The sequence below is a fragment of the Stomoxys calcitrans genome, chromosome 2 (genome assembly GCF_963082655.1).
Source record: "Stomoxys calcitrans chromosome 2, idStoCalc2.1, whole genome shotgun sequence".
Classification (NCBI taxonomy): Eukaryota; Metazoa; Arthropoda; class Insecta; order Diptera; family Muscidae; genus Stomoxys; species Stomoxys calcitrans.
The window spans coordinates 225,029,755-225,048,323 of NC_081553.1; the positions used below are offsets into that span (position 1 = coordinate 225,029,755).

An 18,569-nucleotide genomic window follows, 5' to 3' on the forward strand; every position below is an offset into this window, starting at 1 on the left:
TCATTGACGTTAAAACTTGAATCGGACAGCACTCATTGATACGTGAGAAGTTTGCGCCTGTTCCTTAATGGAATGTTCATAGGCAAATTTACATTTGCTTTGACATCTTATTGATGTAGGTCATTGGGTATTGCAAATGGGCAATATCGGATCAGATTTGGATACAGCTGACATATTAAATAATCCTCCGACTTGATATCTTGAGCTCCTAGAAGGAGCAAATATTTCCCGATTGAGATGAAATTTTACACGTGGCGTTCTTTTGCCAGTGCCAACAAGATTCGGCACGGGTCTCATAACTATTGGGTTGCCCAAAAAGTAATTGCGGATTTTTCATATAGTCGGCGTTGACAAATTTTTTCACAGCTTGTGACTCTGTATTTGCATTCTTTCTTCTGTCAGTTATCAGCTGTTACTTTTAGCTTGCTTTAGTGTAAAAAGTGTAAAAAAAGTATATTTGATTAAAGTTCATTCTTTTTTTTTTTTAATGCATTTATTAAAAAAGCATTTACTTTCTTTTAAAAAATCCGCAATTACTTTTTGGGCAACCCAATACTTTTCCTTGGGAAAAGGGTAGCACAACTATATTAACTCTTTCAAAAAAGGTTACCACAACTATCCTTTCCTTCGAAAAAGGGTACTTAATCTATCCTTTCCCTTGGAAAAGGGTACTAAAACTACCCCTTCATTTGGGAAAGGGTACTAAAACTATCATTTAAAACGAGAACTTAAACTACCCTTTCCTTTGGGAAAGGGTACTAAAACTGCCCCTCCATTTGGGAAAGGGTACTAAAACTATCATTTAATTTGGGAAAGGGTGCTAAAACTACCCTTTCCATTGAGAACTTTTCTTTCAGCTGGTAAGGGGTACTAAAACTACTCTTCCCGTTGGTAAAATATACAAAAGCTACCTTCTTCTTCGGTAAAGGGTACTCAAACTAGCCTTTTCTTTGGAAGAGGATACTAAAACTTCCCCGTTCTTTGGAAAATGTACGAAAGTTACCCTTTCCTTTGAGAAAGGCTACTAAAACTTTCTTTTACTTTGAGAAACGGTACTAGAACTTGTTTTTCCTTTTAGAAATGGTACTAAAACTACTCTCTTCTTTGAGAAAGGTTACTAAAACTACTAATTGTTTAGTTTTACGACTAACTAAGGGTACTGAAACTACCCTTTCCTTTAAGAAATGGTACTAAAACTACCCTTTCCTTGAGGAAATGGTACTAAAACTACACTTTCCTTTGGGAAAGGCTACAAAAGCTTCCCTTTCCTTTGGGAAAGGATACTAAAACTACCCTTTAATTTGGGAAAGGGTACTAAAACTATCCTTTTCTTTGGGAAATGGTGTTTAAACTACTCTTTCCTTTGATAACTATTCTTTCCGCTAGTAAGTGGTACTAAAACTACCCTTTCCGTTTGTAAAGTATACTAAAGCTACCTTCTTCTTTGGTAAAGGGTACTAAAACTAACCTTTTCTTTGGGAGAGGGTACTAAAACTTCCCCGTTCTTTGGAAAATGTACGAAAATTACCCTTTCCTTTGAGAAAGTGTACTAAAACTACCCTTTCCTTTGAGAAAGGGTACTAAAACTTTCCTTTACTTCGAGAAAGGGTACTAGATCTTCTTTTTCCTTTTAGAAATGGTACTAAAACTACTCTCTTCTTTGAGAAAGGTTGCTAAAACTACGCTTTCCTTTGAGGAAGGTTACTAAAACTACCCTTTCCTTTGAGAAAGGGTACTAAAACTACCCTTGCCTTTTAGAAATGGTACTAAAACTACCCTTTCCTTTAAGAAATAGTTCTAAAACTACCCTTTCCTTCGAAAAAGGCTACTAAAGCTTACAGGTAGTACAAAAACTACCCTTTAATTTGGGGAAGGGTACTAAAACTACCCTTCCCTTTGGGAAATGGTGTTAAAACTACTCTTTCCTTTGGGAATTGGTGTTTAAACTACTCTTTCCTTTGATAACTATTCTTTCCGCTAATAAGGGGTACTAAAACTACCCTTTCCGTTGGTAAAGTGTACTAAAGCTACCTTCTTCTTTGGTAAAGGGTACTAAAACTATTCTCTTCTTTGAGAAAGGCTACTAAAATTATGCTTTGCTTTGAGGAAGGGTACTAAAACTACCCTTTCCTTTGAGAATTGGTACTAAAATTATCATTTCCTTCCAGAAAGGGTACTGAAACTACCCTTTCCTTTGATAAATGGTACTAAAATTACCGTTCCCTTTGAGAAAGGGTACTAAAACTACCCTTTTCGTTTGTAAAGTGTACTAAAGCTACCTTCTCCTTTGGTAAAGGGTACTAAAACTAGCCTTTTCTTTGGGAGAGGGTACTAAAACTTCCCCGTTCTTTGGAAAATGTACCCTTTCCTTTGAGAGAGTGTACTAAAACTATCATTTCCTTTGAGAAAGGGTACTAAAACTTTCCTTTACTTTGAGAAAGGGTACTAGAACTTCTTTTTCCTTTTAGAAAGGGTACTAAAACTACGCTTTCCTTTGAGTAAGGGTACTAAAACTACCCAGTTCCTTTGAGGAAGGGTACTAAAACTACCCTTTCCTTTGAGAAGTGGTACTAAAACTACCCTTTCCTTTGACAAAGGGTATAAAAATATTTTTTTGTTTACTTTATGCTTTTAAATGGCCAAATTATTTCCCACCATATCCCTTGTACAATGAACAAAACCTAAACAAACCGCAATCGGGTTTGTTTTTTTTTTGCAAAACTTTTTTAGCTCACGCAATTCTTCATTGACATTTTTTTGTTTCCTTGTCACCGCAACACAGCCAACTGAAATCGGTGAAAAAAAGCAGCAGCGAAACAACATCACAAGAAAACACTTAAGCAACATGTTGGAATGTTGTTGCAACCACCAAGGCATTAACAACAGAGATGTTGTGGTTGCTCATCATTCTCACACACAACCTTTGTGTGTCGGTCTTTCCATCTGTCCGTTGGTCTGTCTGTCCGTAGGGGGACTTTAAGGCATTTAGCTATTTTGTCTCTGGTATGCGACATCAGATGTTGCCAAGGCTAACTGTCTGTTCGTTAGTGCTGCTGCCTTTGATTTTGCGATATCTGGAAGCGTTTTTTTTTCCACCTCAGCTCAGCTCATCATCATTATCGACAGCAGTAGACGCTGGCCTCAGTCGACTCTCAGCCATGGGGCCATTGCATGTTCTTAGACAACAAATTATGATTATGTTTAGATTTAATAGATGTTATAAATTCGAGCAACTGCAAGCTGTAGATAGAAATTTATAACCATCGCATAGAGCGGCTCAAAATACCAGGAATGCTGGTGTCACATGGAGAGTCCCTAAGAAGAGGCTGCTGCTGCTGCTGCTGCTTCTGCTGCTAAGCATGCGTGAGCGTATATGTCACTGACTTTGGTAATAAACAAATGCAATGATTTGTTATCATTTTCCATATAAACACTAAATAGCACAGCATGTAGGGAGGAGACAAGACGAACCTTAGATCTCCTGGCTTGCCCAGGCTAGATTTTGGTTTTAGGTGTCAGTCTTGCAGCCTGCTCTTTGTGTTGGGATTTCTTGTTTTTTTTTTTCTTCTCATGTCTCCCTCTGCTGGCATATTATTTAAACCATAATGGCAGGCATACATTTGAAATGTCAGCTGAAATCATGGCAATATTTTACATATGGTGTTTTGCGCCACTTCTCCCCATCCAAGTGCCACAACTTGGACAAGGCGCAAACAAAACACTCACAGTGACCAGTAATGAAAATCAAAAAGAAAGAGCAAAAAAAAAAACACACACACACACAAAAAACAACAACGAAAATAGCCCAAGATGCATTAATGTCATGGTGTGGTGTGGTATGGTGTGATGTGGTGCAGCATGAATTCGTAGCCCCAACAGACAATTGGTTGGGGAAAAAATCTTCCCTGGCTCTTAGAGACTTTCATTGAGGCAGTCCGTAGCTCTCCATAATCCAGCATTACAGTGATTTTAGTTTCATTTTCGCACTCACACACACACACACCAACACACCATTAGCAACCAGCGGAGTTTTTAAGGAGACACACGCATGTGTACACCATACAAAATACCTTAAATTGCGTGTCACAAATGAATAACAACAGAAACCAAACTGAGCAAACTGCAAACAATAAAGAAAAAAACAACAACAACACAACGCAACATAAGAAAAGCAACAACAACAGAAAAAAAAAACAACTAGCAACGACTTAAGAAGCAAAAAACGTGCTACACACTGTGGCTGCTGCATTAATTTTCCGTGGTGTTGTTTTTTTTTGTCTTTTCTCATGCCTTCTTGTTGGCGGCATTCCACAGCCGCGCGCATTCACTGGCATGGTCACTGACTCATGGTGTTGGCAACAGTTTCACATGCTGCTCAACCCAGAAAGTTGAGAGACATTTTAAAGATTAATTGAATTATCACGTATGTGCCTTAAATCTTTCGTTTCGACAAAATCGATATCATGTAACTTCCTACATCCCCCCCCCCTCCCCAAAAAAAATAAAACAGGAACATTTGAATTGAGAACATCTATGAGGGGCATCTACCATGGGAATAATTTAATTGAAAATGTAGCGATTAGTCAAAGCAAACAAGTAAAAAAGCATTCAATTTGGCAGGGCCGAACTTTGAATGCACACCACCTCGGTTAGAAATATTAACCACATGCCGACAAAATCCGTTGAAAATGCACCATTTATTATCCAGTAGCAGCCATATGGTACCATCTAGGTCAAATCGGCCACGGAAGTCGATTATCTGACGCAGATCACTGTTCTAAAACTCAGCGGAATCCGTTAATATTGGGTTGCCCAAAAAGTAATTGCGGATTTTTCATATAGTCGGCGTTTAAAAATTTTTTCACAGCTTGTGACTCTGTAATTGCATTCATTCTTCTGTCAGTTATCAGCTGTTACTTTTAGCTTGCTTTAGAAAAAAAGTGTAAAAAAAGTATATTTGATTAAAGTTTGATTAAAATCCGCAATTACTTTTTGGGCAACCCAATAAATAAACCATTTATGGGCGAAAATCCATAAATCGGGACATTGGTATACTTGACAGTTATATCCAAACATGACCCGATCATTACTTTATTTGGAAGGTGTGTGGGGGTCCAACACAACTCAAATGCAAAATTTGCCCATGAACATTCCCTTAAGGAACAGGGCCAAACTTCTCACATATCAATTAAGCTCAATGATAAGGGGTCTCCTTTTTATAGCCGATTCCGAAAGGCGTGCCGCAGTGCGACACCTCTTTGGAGAGAAGTTTTACATGACATAGTACCTCACAAATGTTGCCAGCATTAGAAGGGGAAAACCACCGGTGAAAATTTGTTATGATGGTCTCGGCAGGATTCATAGGCTGACATGCTAACCTCTGCTCTACGGTGGCCTCCATAAACACGACTCACCCAACTTAATTTCATCAAAATCGGGTAATATCTACAGAATTTATGGATGAAAGATTTTAGCTACGAAAATCGGTTTATATGGCAGCTATCTCAAAATATTTTTTGCTCTGAATCATATTCTGTGATGGCTCACATTGCCAAACTTTAACGAAATCGGATAATAAATGTGTCATTTAAAGGCCCAAGAACTTAATTCGGGAGACCGGTATATATGGCAGCTAGATATAGCTGGAACATATTTGTCACGGATGTCGAAGAGCTAAAAAAAACTAACTGTACCAAATTTCGGCGATATCGGATAATAAATGCGGCTTCTATGGGCTTTAGACCTTAAGTCCAAAAGATCGGTATTTGCAAATTTGCCTATGAAAATTCCACTAAGGAGCTGGGGCAAACTTCTCACATATCACTGAGTGCCGTCTGATTCAAATGTTAAGCTCAATAATAAGGGGCCTCTTTTTCATAGACGAGTCTGAACGGCGTACCGCAATGCGACACCTATATGGGGAGAAGTTTTAACATGGCATAGTACCTCACAAATGTAGCCAGCAAATGCAAATTTGCCCATGAATATTCCACTAAGGAACTGGGGCAAACTTCTCACAAATCAATGAGTGCTGTCTGATTCAAATTTTAAGCTCAATGATAAGGGGCGTCCTTTTTATAGACGAGTCCGAACGGCGTGCCTCCTCTTTGGGGAGAAATTTTTATATGGCAAAGTACCTCACAAATGTCGCCAGCATTAGGATAACCACCGCAAAAAAAAAAAATTGCTTATGGTCGTGCCAGGATTCGAACTCAGGCGTTCACAGTCATATGCGGACATGCTAGCCTCTGCGAAGAAGTTTTTACATGGCAAAGTACCTCACAAATGTCGCCAGCATTATGAGGGGATAACCACCGCTGAAAAAATGTCTGATGGTCCTACCAGGATTCGAACTCAGGCGTTCACCGTCATAGGCGGACATGCTAACCTCTGCGAAGAAGTTTCTACATGGCAAAGTACCTCACAAATGTCGCCAGCATAACCACCGCTGAAAAAATTTCTAATGGTCCTACCAGGATTCGAACCCAGGGGTTTACTGTCATAGGCGGGTATGCTAACCTCTGCGCTGCGGTGGCCTCAAAGGCTATATCAAGACAATTTCCGATCTAGAATATATTCGATACATATGTCGAGGGTCCTAAAACAACTCACTTTGGCAAATTTCAGAAAAATCGGGTTATAAATGCGTCTTCTATGGGCCTTAGACCTTTAACCGGAAGATGGATCTTTGTGGAGGCTATATCAAGATAGTGTCCAATATAGAATACATTTGATACAGATGTCAAAGTTTCTAAAACCACTAACATTGCTAAATTTCATCGAAATCGGTTTAGAAATGGGGCTTCTATGGGCCCAAGTCCATAAATCGGAAGATCGACCTATATGGGGGCTATATCAAGATATTGTCTGATATAAACCATACTCAGTTCTGATATTGAGGATCCTTAGACATATTGCGCCAAATTTCAAGGTTATCGAACTATAACTGCGGCTTCTATGGGTTTTAGACCTTAAATCGGGAAATCGGTTTATATGGGGACACATCAATACATAGTTCGATATAGCCCATCATCGAGCTTAATTTGCCTATGAACAAAAAAAGGATCTGTGCTCATTATCTTCATTTTTTAAGACTTTCTGGTGATTTCAATGCACGCACGGATATCGAGGATCCTAAGACAACTCACTGTGCCGAATTTCAAGGAAATCGAGCAATAACTACGGATTCTATGGACTTTATATCAAAATATAGTCCGATATAACCCATCCTCGAACTTAACCTGCCTATGGACAAAAAAAAATGTTCTCATTATCTTAATTTTTAAAGACTGTCGGGTGATTTTAATGCACGCACGGACGGACAGTTGAACGGACGGCCTATATTGGAGAGTATATATAGCTCTCTAGGTGGTCTGAAGTGTCAAATAATTTTGAGATAACTTCCAGTCGCTTAACAAAAAAATTTAAGGGACTGGAACGACGATTCGACGACGACGGACGAGAGTTCTTAATCTGGTATCATAGGCGTCAGGAGCCTCTGCAACTGGTTGCTTCAGTTTGGGCCTAAATCTCAAAGAAAACTCAAAGCTCTGTTCAGTTGAGGTACTTTGGAGGCCATGCGACTAGATACCTCTAGTCTCGATCTCACATGGCCCAAAGCTGGCTGTCCACGTATATCGTGACAAACTGATCGAGCGCTACAGCATCGTGATCATCGCCACTATCTGTAGGACAAGAAATACCCCCACCTGAAAGACACAGCACCCGCCCAGAAGCCTATATGGTTGCTTGATTCCAAGGAATTCAATGAAGACTCTTGTCTTGACCTTCCCTTTCTAATCTAGACCCACCCGTGTATACAGAAAGTCTCGGAAAGAGCCAGGTATCTCGAGCCGAATCTTATATACCCTCCACCATGAATCGCATTTGTCAACTTCTTTGCAATGCATGTATTTTTGTGTAATGACAGACATTCCATCTGTATAAAATTACACTTCTTTCGCACTACACATGATTTTGTTCATCTGTTGGAAGTTGTATTGATGGCTTCGAACGCTTTGTGTATCCAGGTTCGAATCCTGGCTGGGCTCTGCCAAATTTTTCATTTTTCAAGTTTTTTGCATGTTTATTTAATTTTTATACCCTCCACCGAAGGATGGGGGTATTTTCATTTTGTCATTCCGTTTGCAACACATCGAAATATCCATTTCCGACCCTATAAAGTGAATCTTGATCAGAGTAAAAATCTAAGACGATCTTGACATGTCCGCCCGTCTGTCCGTCAGTCTGTTGAAATCACGGTACATTCTTTAAAAATAGAGATATTGAGCTGAAACTTAGCACAGAGCTTTTTTTTGTCCATAAGCAGGTTAAGTTCGAAAATGAGCTATATCGGACTATATCTTGATATAGCCCCCATATAGACCGATCCGCCGATTTAGGGTCTTTGGCACATAAAAGCCACATTTATTGTCCGATTTTGCTGAAATTTGGAACAGTGAGTTGTGTTAGGCCCTTCGACATCCTTCGTCAATTTGGTCCAGATCGGTCCAGATTTCGATATAGCTGCCATATAGACCGATCCTCAGATTTTGGGTCTTAGGCCCATAAAAGCCACATTTATTATCCGATTTTTCTGAAATTTGGGACAGTGAGTTGTGTAAGGCTCCTCGACGTTCTTCATCAATTTGGTCTAGATCGGTTCAAATTTGGATATAGCTGTCATATAGACCGATCCTCCGATTTAGGATCTTAGGCCCATAAAAGCCACATTTACTATCCGATTTTGCTGAAATTTAGGACAGTGAGTTATGTTAAGCTCCTCGACATCCTTCGCCAATTTTGCCCAGATCGGTTCAAATTTGGATATAGCTACCATATAGACCGATCCTCAGATTTAGGGTCTCAGGCCCATAAAAGCCACATTTATTATCCGATTTTGCTGAAATTTGGGACAGTGAGTTGTGTTAGGCTCTTTGACATTTTTCTGCAACTTGGCCCAAATCGGTACAGATTTGGATACAGCTACCATATAGACCGATCCTCAGATTTAGGGTCTTAGGCCCATAAAAGCCACATTTATTATCCGATTTTGCTGAAATTTGAGACAGTGAGTTATGTTAAGCTCCTCGACATCCTTCGTCAATTTTGCCCAGATCGGTTCAAATTTGGATATAGCTGCCATATAGACAGATCCTCCGATTTAGGATCTTAGGCCCATAAAAGCCACATTTATTATCCGATTTTGCTAAAAATTGGGACAGTGAGTTGTGATAGGCCCTTCGACATCCTTTGTCAATTTGGCCCAGATCAGTCCAGATTTGGATATAGCTGCCATATAGACCGATCCTCCGATTTAGTGTCTTAGGCCCCTAAAAACCACATTTATTATTCGAGTTTGCTGAAATTTGGGACTGTGAGTTGTCTTAGGCCCATCGACATCCTTCTTCAATTTAGCTCAGATCAGTCCAGATTTGGATATAGCTGCCTTATAGACCGATTTCTCGATTTGAGGTTTTGGGCCTATAAAAGGCGCATTTATTGTCCGATGTCGCCAAAATGTAAGACAGTGTGTTAAGCTAAGCCCCTTGACATAATTCTGCAATATGGCTCAGATCGATCCAGATTTGTATATAGCTACCATATAGACCGATCTCTCGGTTTTAGGTTTTGGGGGCCATAAAAGCCACATTTATCATCCGATTTTGCCGAAATTTGGGACAGTGAGTTGTGTTAGGCTCTTCGACATTTTTCTGCAACTTGGCCCAAATCGGTCCAGATTTGGATATAGCTTCCATAAAGACCGATCTCTCGATTTGAAGTCTTGGTCTATATGGCAGCGCATATACCCGAGGTGGTGGGTATCCAAAGTTCTGCCCGGCCGAACTTAACGCCTTTTTACTTGTTTATTTTTATATGCAGGGGCACCACTATTGCGGTACATGGTATTATAACTTTGTGCATTTGTTTGTTACACCCAGAAGGAAGAGAGCTTGGCCCATTGATCAGTAACCAATCGACTCAGAATCACGTCCTGATGCGATATAGCAATGTCCGTCTGCCCATGTTAATTTACTTTCTTTTAAAAAATCCGCAATTACTTTTTGGGCAACCCAATATATCGCCACCGCCCGTCTTTTGCCTTTCCTTACTGGTTTTTATTTTTTTTTAATTTTCGAAAATTTTTCTTTTTCATAAAATTTTTAAAATTTTCCTTTAATTACCTTGTCAAAACTTCCCTGGCCCTATCCTAAGAGCACAGTGTGAAATGCATTCGTCTTGCATCCCATCCCATCAACATCATCCATGGGGTAATAGCAAAAGCATTTTTATGTTCGTTTTTTTATTTCCATTCCTTTTTGATGGTTGCAGTTAAAGTGCAGCAGCTTATTTTTCGTTATTTTTTTTTTATGGCAGCCTCTTTTATTGGTTTGCTGTTTGCAACGAATGTCGTTTTCTCTGGTCTTTTTGAGTCTCTTAAGTGCTGCAAAAGTTTTCCTTGCTTGCACTGCATTGCAGTTTAGTTTCTCTTTGAAGTATGGGGGCTCTTTGCAGCAGCACAAAGGCCTTCTGGAATGTGGTTTGGTGAATTTTTCCCTTGCGTGCTAACATGGCTGTGGCTGTGTGTGTGTATGTGTTTGCAAGTGTAGAGTCCAATGGGGGGAATGTCTTTATGGTAGTGTGTTTATGTGTCTATCTAAATTGCTTTGTGTTTTGGTGTTTGCATTTTTGTACCGCTTTTACAACATGAAATTTTGTCGTAAAATTCAATTTTATTAAATGTTTTATTGTTTGCAAGACTTCTTAGAGCGACCCCACCATCAAAGGCAAGTCAAAGTGTTCTGTTTTCATTTTTAAAGTCTCCGCGTGTAGTTAAAAAATGTTAATAAATGTGCATAAAAGTGCAGGCAATGGTGTCACGGTTTAGGTACCAAGAACAAAACTAAAAAAAAAATTATAACAACCATAAAGCCAAAGCGCAACGGCATGGGAAAGCATTTCGAGTTATAGGTATATATAATTAATAATAAATCAGCTCTTTAAGAAAATAAAAAAAAATATTTAAAAATCCTAAAAAAAGCTACACGCTACGAAAAAATTTCATTTCTCTTCTCCCAGTTTGCCTTACAGCCTTCTATAAGCCCATAAACCCTTTCTTTTGCCAACTTTTGTTTAATGACCCCATAAAATGCTTTTTCTTGAACCACTTTAAATTTGGCCGAGTCTATATTATCTCTGTTGATTTGTGGTTTTATTGAGTTTAACGATCTCTTATTGGAATACCACAAAATCCATTAGCCAATTTGAATAATATTTGTAATGTTTCATCTTCTTTGGTTTTTTTTTCTGAGATAATGAAGCCATTATAAATTAGTTGAAGTCCTAAACACACCCTAAAAATTAAGTTGGAATTTTTAATATCCATAATTCACCCCCTTATTATGTTGGGTATTTCTATGGTTTTGGTTAATTGAATCAAAAGACTTAAGACACAAGCGTGAATTTTTTGTTTTCTTAAACATTTTGTGACATGGCTATAAATATTAAAACTCTGCTATCATTGAAATTAAAAAGAAAGTTTTTATAGCTGCAAGCCCACTTGTTGGCAGTAAATTTGAATTTATTTTCTATCACATGTGAGAAAAAAATTATTCGGGCTGGGCCGAATTTTGGATACTCACCACCTTAATCTACAGAAAACGATTTGACAAAATCCAGTAAAAATGTAACCATTTTTGAACCCGTCGAAGGTCTAACGCAGCTCAAAAATTGCAAATTTTGCCCATGACAAAATCCGGTAAAAATGCATCATTTATGAATCCGTCGAAGGTCTAACGCTGCTCAAAAATTGCAAATTTTGCCCATGAACATTCCACTAAGGAACAGGAGCAAACTTCTCACATATCAATGAGTGTAGTCCGATTCAAGTTTAAGCTCAATGATAAGGGTCCTCCTTTTTATAGTCGAGTCCGAATGGCATGCCACAGTGTGACACCTCTTTGGAGAGAAGTTTTACAAGGCATAGTACCTCACATATGTTGCCAGCATTAGGAGGGGAAAAGCACCGCTGAAAATTTTTTCTGATGGTCTCGCCAGGATTCGAACCCAGGCGTTCAGCGTCATAGACGGACATGCTAACCTCTGCGCCAGGGTGGCCTTCTAACACAGCTCACTCTTCAAAATTTCAGCGACTTTAATATCCCGCCGTATCTGATGAGAATAATGAGAAGTTACTTGCATAACAGAGTACTGATCTATAACTCTCAGGATGGAAGGAGTAAGTGTGAGGTCACATCAGGAGGGGCGCAAAGCTCCATACATGGACCGGATCTTTGGACCTCAAGTAAACTTTCTTTATAGGGATTCTTGAGCACTATCTAGCAAAGAAAAAATTGGAAATCGGATTGCCAGCGAAGATTTGGCAACCCCAACAAATTTTCGAAATACCGAGGTGACCAAATTTAGGAACCTGCCAAAAGGCGCCCGGACAACCTAATGCCTTGAAATTTTGCACACGATCTCGCTAACACCTTAGCTCTAACCATTCCAAACCAGTTTTGTTTTTTTTTCAATTTTCTCAAACTGTATGGCAAGAAACACGAAAGGTGCAGAGCGTAAACTACGACAGGTAATGCTTAGGAAAATGGACTGGGTGGACTCCCACGACTTGCTATGCAGAAGACGGAAGACGGATGCTCCTAAAGAGAGAAAAATATTTCAATGGAAGTGGATATGCTCATAGAATCTAGGGTCTCGGAATACAATTGGCTACCTAGCTGACCTATCCAGAGCAAATCCGTTCAAGAGAATAACACCGTAACTCAGTCGACTGATGGCAAACATAAGTGGGCCTCCCCTGAGCAGACGCAGACTCTTAATGAAGACATGCAGTAGCTTCTCCCTCTCTACGGAAACAAAATATGGGGCCAGACAGCATGCCGAGTAAAATCCCTGTTCTCGATACAGGGGATGGCGGCTCTTAGGGTCATATTATCCTACCGGACAGGGGCGAAGCCTGTTGCCATTGTGATAGCGGATAGATAGGCTCCGATAGACCAACAGGCCATGGAGTGCGCCAGGCTCTACACTGCAAGTTGCACCACAGGGTGAGAGAACAAGGCGAGAGAACAGGGCGAGAGAACAGGACGAGAGAACAGGGCGAGAGAACAGGGCGAGAGAACAGGGCGAGAGAATAGGGCGAGAGAACAGGGCGAAATTCAACCGTATCAAACACGGGCCATACGAGAGGAGACTATCGAGAGATGGCAACAAAGGTAGATGAATGAGAATCGGGCCAGGTGGACGCCTGGACGTCTTACACCCGATGTACGGATGTGGAGAAATAGGAAGCACGGCGACGTCAGATGTTGGCAGACCGTGGTAACTTCCGCAAACACCTGCATAGAATGAAAAAATGCTCTTCTGGCAAGTGCATTTCTGCGAATCTAGAGGTTGCAGACCATCTGGACACACACATTTTTCCACTGTGACCGCTGGGTCGAAAAACACTGGGAACTGGAAACAGCGATTGGCGTCGTTTCGCCTGGGACAGTAGTCCGGAGGACATTTGAAGGCGAGAAGAACTGGGATGCAGTGATTAGATACGCCGAATGAGTACTGTGCAGGAAGAAGATTCAACCTGGACAAAGCAACGTATAGCATGAATGCGCAGGTCTGAAGGTCATTTTTAAAGCTTTCGTTAAAAGTTCGGCCGGACCGAAATCGGGCAATAAAGAGAATGAGTAGAAAATCGGGTAACAAATACGCCATATATGGATGAAAGACTTTTAATCGGGAGATCGATCTACAAGGGGATTATATCCGAATACTCGTATGTGGCCTTAATATGCCAAAAATCATCTATTGGCAGATCAGTCTAAATGTTGGCTATATCAGCACATATTCCCATTTTCGAACTTAACATGCCTATGGACGAAAAAAACAGTCTGTGCAAAGATTCTGCTTAATGTCTTCATTTGTATACCCACCACCGTAGGATAGTGGGTATATTCAATTAGTCATTCCCTTTGCAATACATCGAAATATCAATTTCCGACCCTATAAAGTATATATTGGGTTGCCCAAAAAGTAATTGCGGATTTTTTAAAAGAAAGTAAACGCATTTTTAATAAAACTTAGAATGAACTTTAATCAAATATACTTTTTTTACACTTTTTTTCTAAAGCAAGTTAAAAATAACAGCAGAAGAAAGAAAGCAATTACAGAGTAACAAGCCGTTGAAAAAATTTGTCCACGCCGACTATATGAAAAATCCGCAATTATTTTTTGGGCAACCCAATATATTTCGGATCGTCGTACAATTCTAAGACGATTTAATGATGTCCGATGTTGTAATCACTCTACAACCTTCAAAAATTTAAATATTGAGCTGAATTCTTGAACGGGTCAAATCGGACCATATTTAGATATAGCTGCCATATAGACCGATTTGCCGATAAAGGGTCTAATTAATTTTATCTGATTTCGCTGAAATTTGAAACAGTGACAACTCAACCTAATATGGTTCAGATCGGACTGTATTTAGATAAAGCTGCCATATAGACCGATCTCCCGATAAAGGGTCCGAAGATCATAAAAGCCTTATTTATTACCCGATTTCGCTGAAATTTGGAATAGGACGCTGTTTTAATTCTTCCAACATCGGACCCAAATATGGTACGGATCGGACTATATTTAGATATAGCTGCCATATAGACCGATCTCCCGATAAAAGGTCTAAAGTCCATAAAAGTTTTATTTTTAAACCGATTTCGCTAAAATTTTAAACATTGAGTTATTTTTAGCCTCCTGACACCCGACCTTAATATGGTTCTGATCGGACTATATTTAGATATAGCTGCCATATAGACCGATCTACCGATATGGGGTCTGAAGTCCTCAAAAGCTTTATTTATTACCCGATTTCGCTGAAATTTGGAATAGTGAGTTATTTTAAGCCTCCCGACATCTGACCTTAATATGGTTCAGATCGGACTATATTAAGATATAGCTGTCATATAGACCGATCTTCCGATAAAGGGTCTGAAGCCAGTAAAAGCTTTACGAATTACCCGATTTCGCTCAAATTTTACACAGTGCGTAGTTTTAAGCCTCCCGACATCTGACCTAAATATGGTTCAGATCGGACTATATTTAGATATAGCTGCCATATATACCGATCTGCCGATAAGGGGACTGAAGCCCATAAAAGCTTTATTCATTACCCGATTTTGTTGAAATTTGAAACAGTGAGTTGTTCTAACATCCGACCTTAATATGGTTCAGATCGGTGTAAGTTTGGATATAGCTGCCAAAAAGACCAATATTTTGTTCTACAAAATTGACTAGTGACTAACAACACTTCGTGCCGAATTTGGGTGCTTAAGTTATCCAATTTTCACCGGATTGTGATAACAGGGGTGGTGGGTATCCAAGTTCGGCCCGGCCAAACTTAATGCCTTTCTATTGAGTTGCCCAAAAAGTAATTGCGGATTTTTTAAAAGAAAGTAAATGCATTTTTAATAAAACTTTGAATGAACTTTAATCAAATATACCTTTTTTACACTTTTTTTCTAAAGCAAGCTAAAAGTAACAGCTGATAACTGACAGAAGAAAGAATGCAATTACAGAGTCACAGGCTGTGAAAAAATTTGTCAACGGCGACTATATGAAAAATCCGCAATTACTTTTTGGGCAAGCCAATATTACTCGATTTGGCTGAAATTTTGAAGTTGGTGTTTTTATATGACTTCTAATAGCCATGACAAGGACATTCCATATCGGTCAATAACTTGATATAGCTCACACACATTTCAAAAAGTCATCCAAGGAATGTGACAAATGCGATCCATGGTGGAGGGTAATTAAGAATCGGCCTGGCCAAAAATTATCATGCCTTTATTGTTTTTTTTTTTTTAAATTGGAAAAACCTCTCGAGTTCTCAAAATGCAAAGCCGAAATCCCCCATTCGACATTAGATTGTTTTACTCTAAGGTCCCCTAAAAACTTGCAAAAAACTTTTTGCACCAAACAATCTTTGTAGTCTCCAAAGCAAAGTTACTAAAAAATGCCGATTTTGAAATCATCTTTGTCCGAAATGGGTATTTTGCTAATTTTTGTAAAAAATTAGGGCAATTTTTTTTTTTTTTTGCAAAATTTTGTCTGCAAAATTGGGAAACCCTTACTAAGATATCTTTTATTCGTTTTTTCCTTAGAATTTTTTATATATAAGAAGATTAGTGAAAATTTGTTCAATTTATAACTTTAATATCCCTTATTTTTGCATTTCAATATGATTTCAACAACTAAATTCAACAACTTTCAAACTTTTCTTTTGTTTGATTTCCTTTCGGCCAAAAAAAAATTAAATTTTTTTTTATTGATAACCTCAATAAGGGAGTTGCTGCACTGTTGGTGTTATCCTGTCACAGCGTGTGGTTTTTATTTTTTCAGATTTTTTTTGTTCTTTGTTTTCAATGTCTGTATTTCGTTTTCCATTTTCGCACATATCAAGTTTTGGGTCGTAAGTCTTGAATTTCATATCGCTGCACAAACAAAAACCAAAAAAAAACAATACCACACTTTCTTAGGGTTTGTGTCTTAAGTCTTTTGTTTCATTTCACACCACACCAAATGCAAATGGCTTGGTTTCTTTTTTATACCTGATTTAATCGATAAATAAAACTAAATCTCATATGACTGCAACAAACTTGTATGGGGAGATTTGCAAAAGCAACAACAACCACAACAACTAAAAATAACTACCACTACTACAACAACAACTAGAAACAGCAATCAAATCAAATCATGATAAACATTTCAATCTTGCCAGAGCATGATGTATGACCAGACAAGATGAATGCAAGATGAAATACCATTGAATTATGATTTATGGCTTAAGGTTAGCATTTGTTGCATATGATTTATTTTTAGCTTAAAATCAAAACAACACCGATAATCCCCCACCCAACCAGAAAAATGAAATATATTTTAATAAACTCAAGAGATCATATTCAAAAAAAAAAAAACAAAGAATGTGGTACAAAACAGTAGTCAACAGCCCACACACTCACACACACTGTGGTGCTCAAAATCAGCACAAATGAAAGATTATAAAACTCTTGTTGAAAGACAGCTCAGCTTAGCTGAGTATAAGAAACCAAAAAAAAACTTTCAAATAAATCGAAAGTGTTTTATTACCAACAACAACTTGTTTATTATCATTATGAGGTGGCTGGCGCTATTGTCTCCACCACTGCTACTACCCACAATCATGTTGAGAACAAAATCCTCTATCTACCTCTATCCATACACCCTTGAAAGAACTTGGCTTCTAGATTCTCTAAGAAAGATTTTGTTCCGAATCATGTTAGCCTCAAATCAAAAGCACGTCATATACCCGCCCACTAAGGTAATTTTGCAATTAGCTAACGCCAGATGACGCCAGAGTGTTCCTGCGCCAAAGGGGCTTAGAGCAAGAGCAAAAGACAAAGATACCACCTACCCTCCCTCCCCTCCCCTCCTCTCGCATATAAGCACAAAACATTACAACACCAAATGAATATTGCAAACGGGCGCTAAATGAAATTGACACTTCATTTTCAACAAAGCCGCCACCACCACCAACATCAGCATCGTCACTATCTTCAAAAAGCCTCGCCACCAGAGAGTAAAGCATTTGAAACAACTACTGCCAATATTTGCCGCTGCGTTTAGAGTTTGCCTTGGCTGATTTTATGTTATCCCCCCCCCCCCCCCCCCCCTCTCCACCTTCACCCCCTTCTGTGTGTGCCAATATGCCATTCTTAAAGGCATAGACATGCAAACATTGTTGGTTTCTTGCCATTTTCTTGAAACATTTTTTTCTTCATTTTGTGTTTTTTTGCTGCACAAATATGCAGACAACCGTCACCAACAACAACCCACATATGTCAGGTTAAGAGTTGAAATCAAGTAAACGCTGCCATAGTTGTTATTGTTGCACTTTTGTCGTTGTTTCTTTTTTGTTCTCGCATTATTGTTGTTGTTGCTGTTATTGTTGTCGAGTGTTTCTTGTTTCCCAAACAGTAGCCGTTCTGAAACGTTCCTTCATTTTCTTCCATGTGTTTGCCATGGAAGTGAGCTTGTGTTCGTCTGTCTGTTTAGCTTGCTGGCTGGCTGGCTGGTTGACTGTCTGTCATTCTATTTGTGAATGCAACATTTATTTGCCATCCTACCAACACCAAGAAAAGAAGCACGCAACACATACGAGAAAGAAATATTTGTAAAATCTTTCACGGACCATAGAGGCAGTTTGAAGGGCTGGTCAAAGAAGAACCTACTTAAAAATAATGTCAAATGCTTAAATTGCAGGGAGGTCATCGAAGTGAAGAGGCTAACATGTCCGCCTATGACGCTGAATGCCTGGGTTCAAATACTAGCGGCAACATGGGAAAAAATTGTCAGCGGTGGGCATTCCCTCCTAATGCTGGCGATATTTGAGACTGCAAAAGAGGTTCAGACTCAGAATATGAAGAGGAGGCCCCTTATCAACGATGTTAAACTTGAATCGGACAGCACTCATTGGTATGTGAGAAGTTTGTTCATGGGCAAAATTTGCATTTGAATGG

At 39.1% G+C, this 18,569-nt stretch overlaps 1 protein-coding gene across 1 annotated transcript in view; it reads right to left on the minus strand.

Moving 5' to 3' along the window:
• Positions 1 to 3,097: 3,097 nt before the first annotated feature.
• LOC131994848 (trichohyalin-like) overlaps positions 3,098 to 18,569 on the minus strand; it is a 54,499-nt gene continuing 39,027 nt past the window's right edge. The window contains exon 4 of the mRNA XM_059361786.1: positions 3,098 to 3,176. Coding sequence (XP_059217769.1) covers positions 3,098 to 3,176 — 79 coding nt within the window. The remainder of the gene's footprint in view (positions 3,177 to 18,569) is intronic.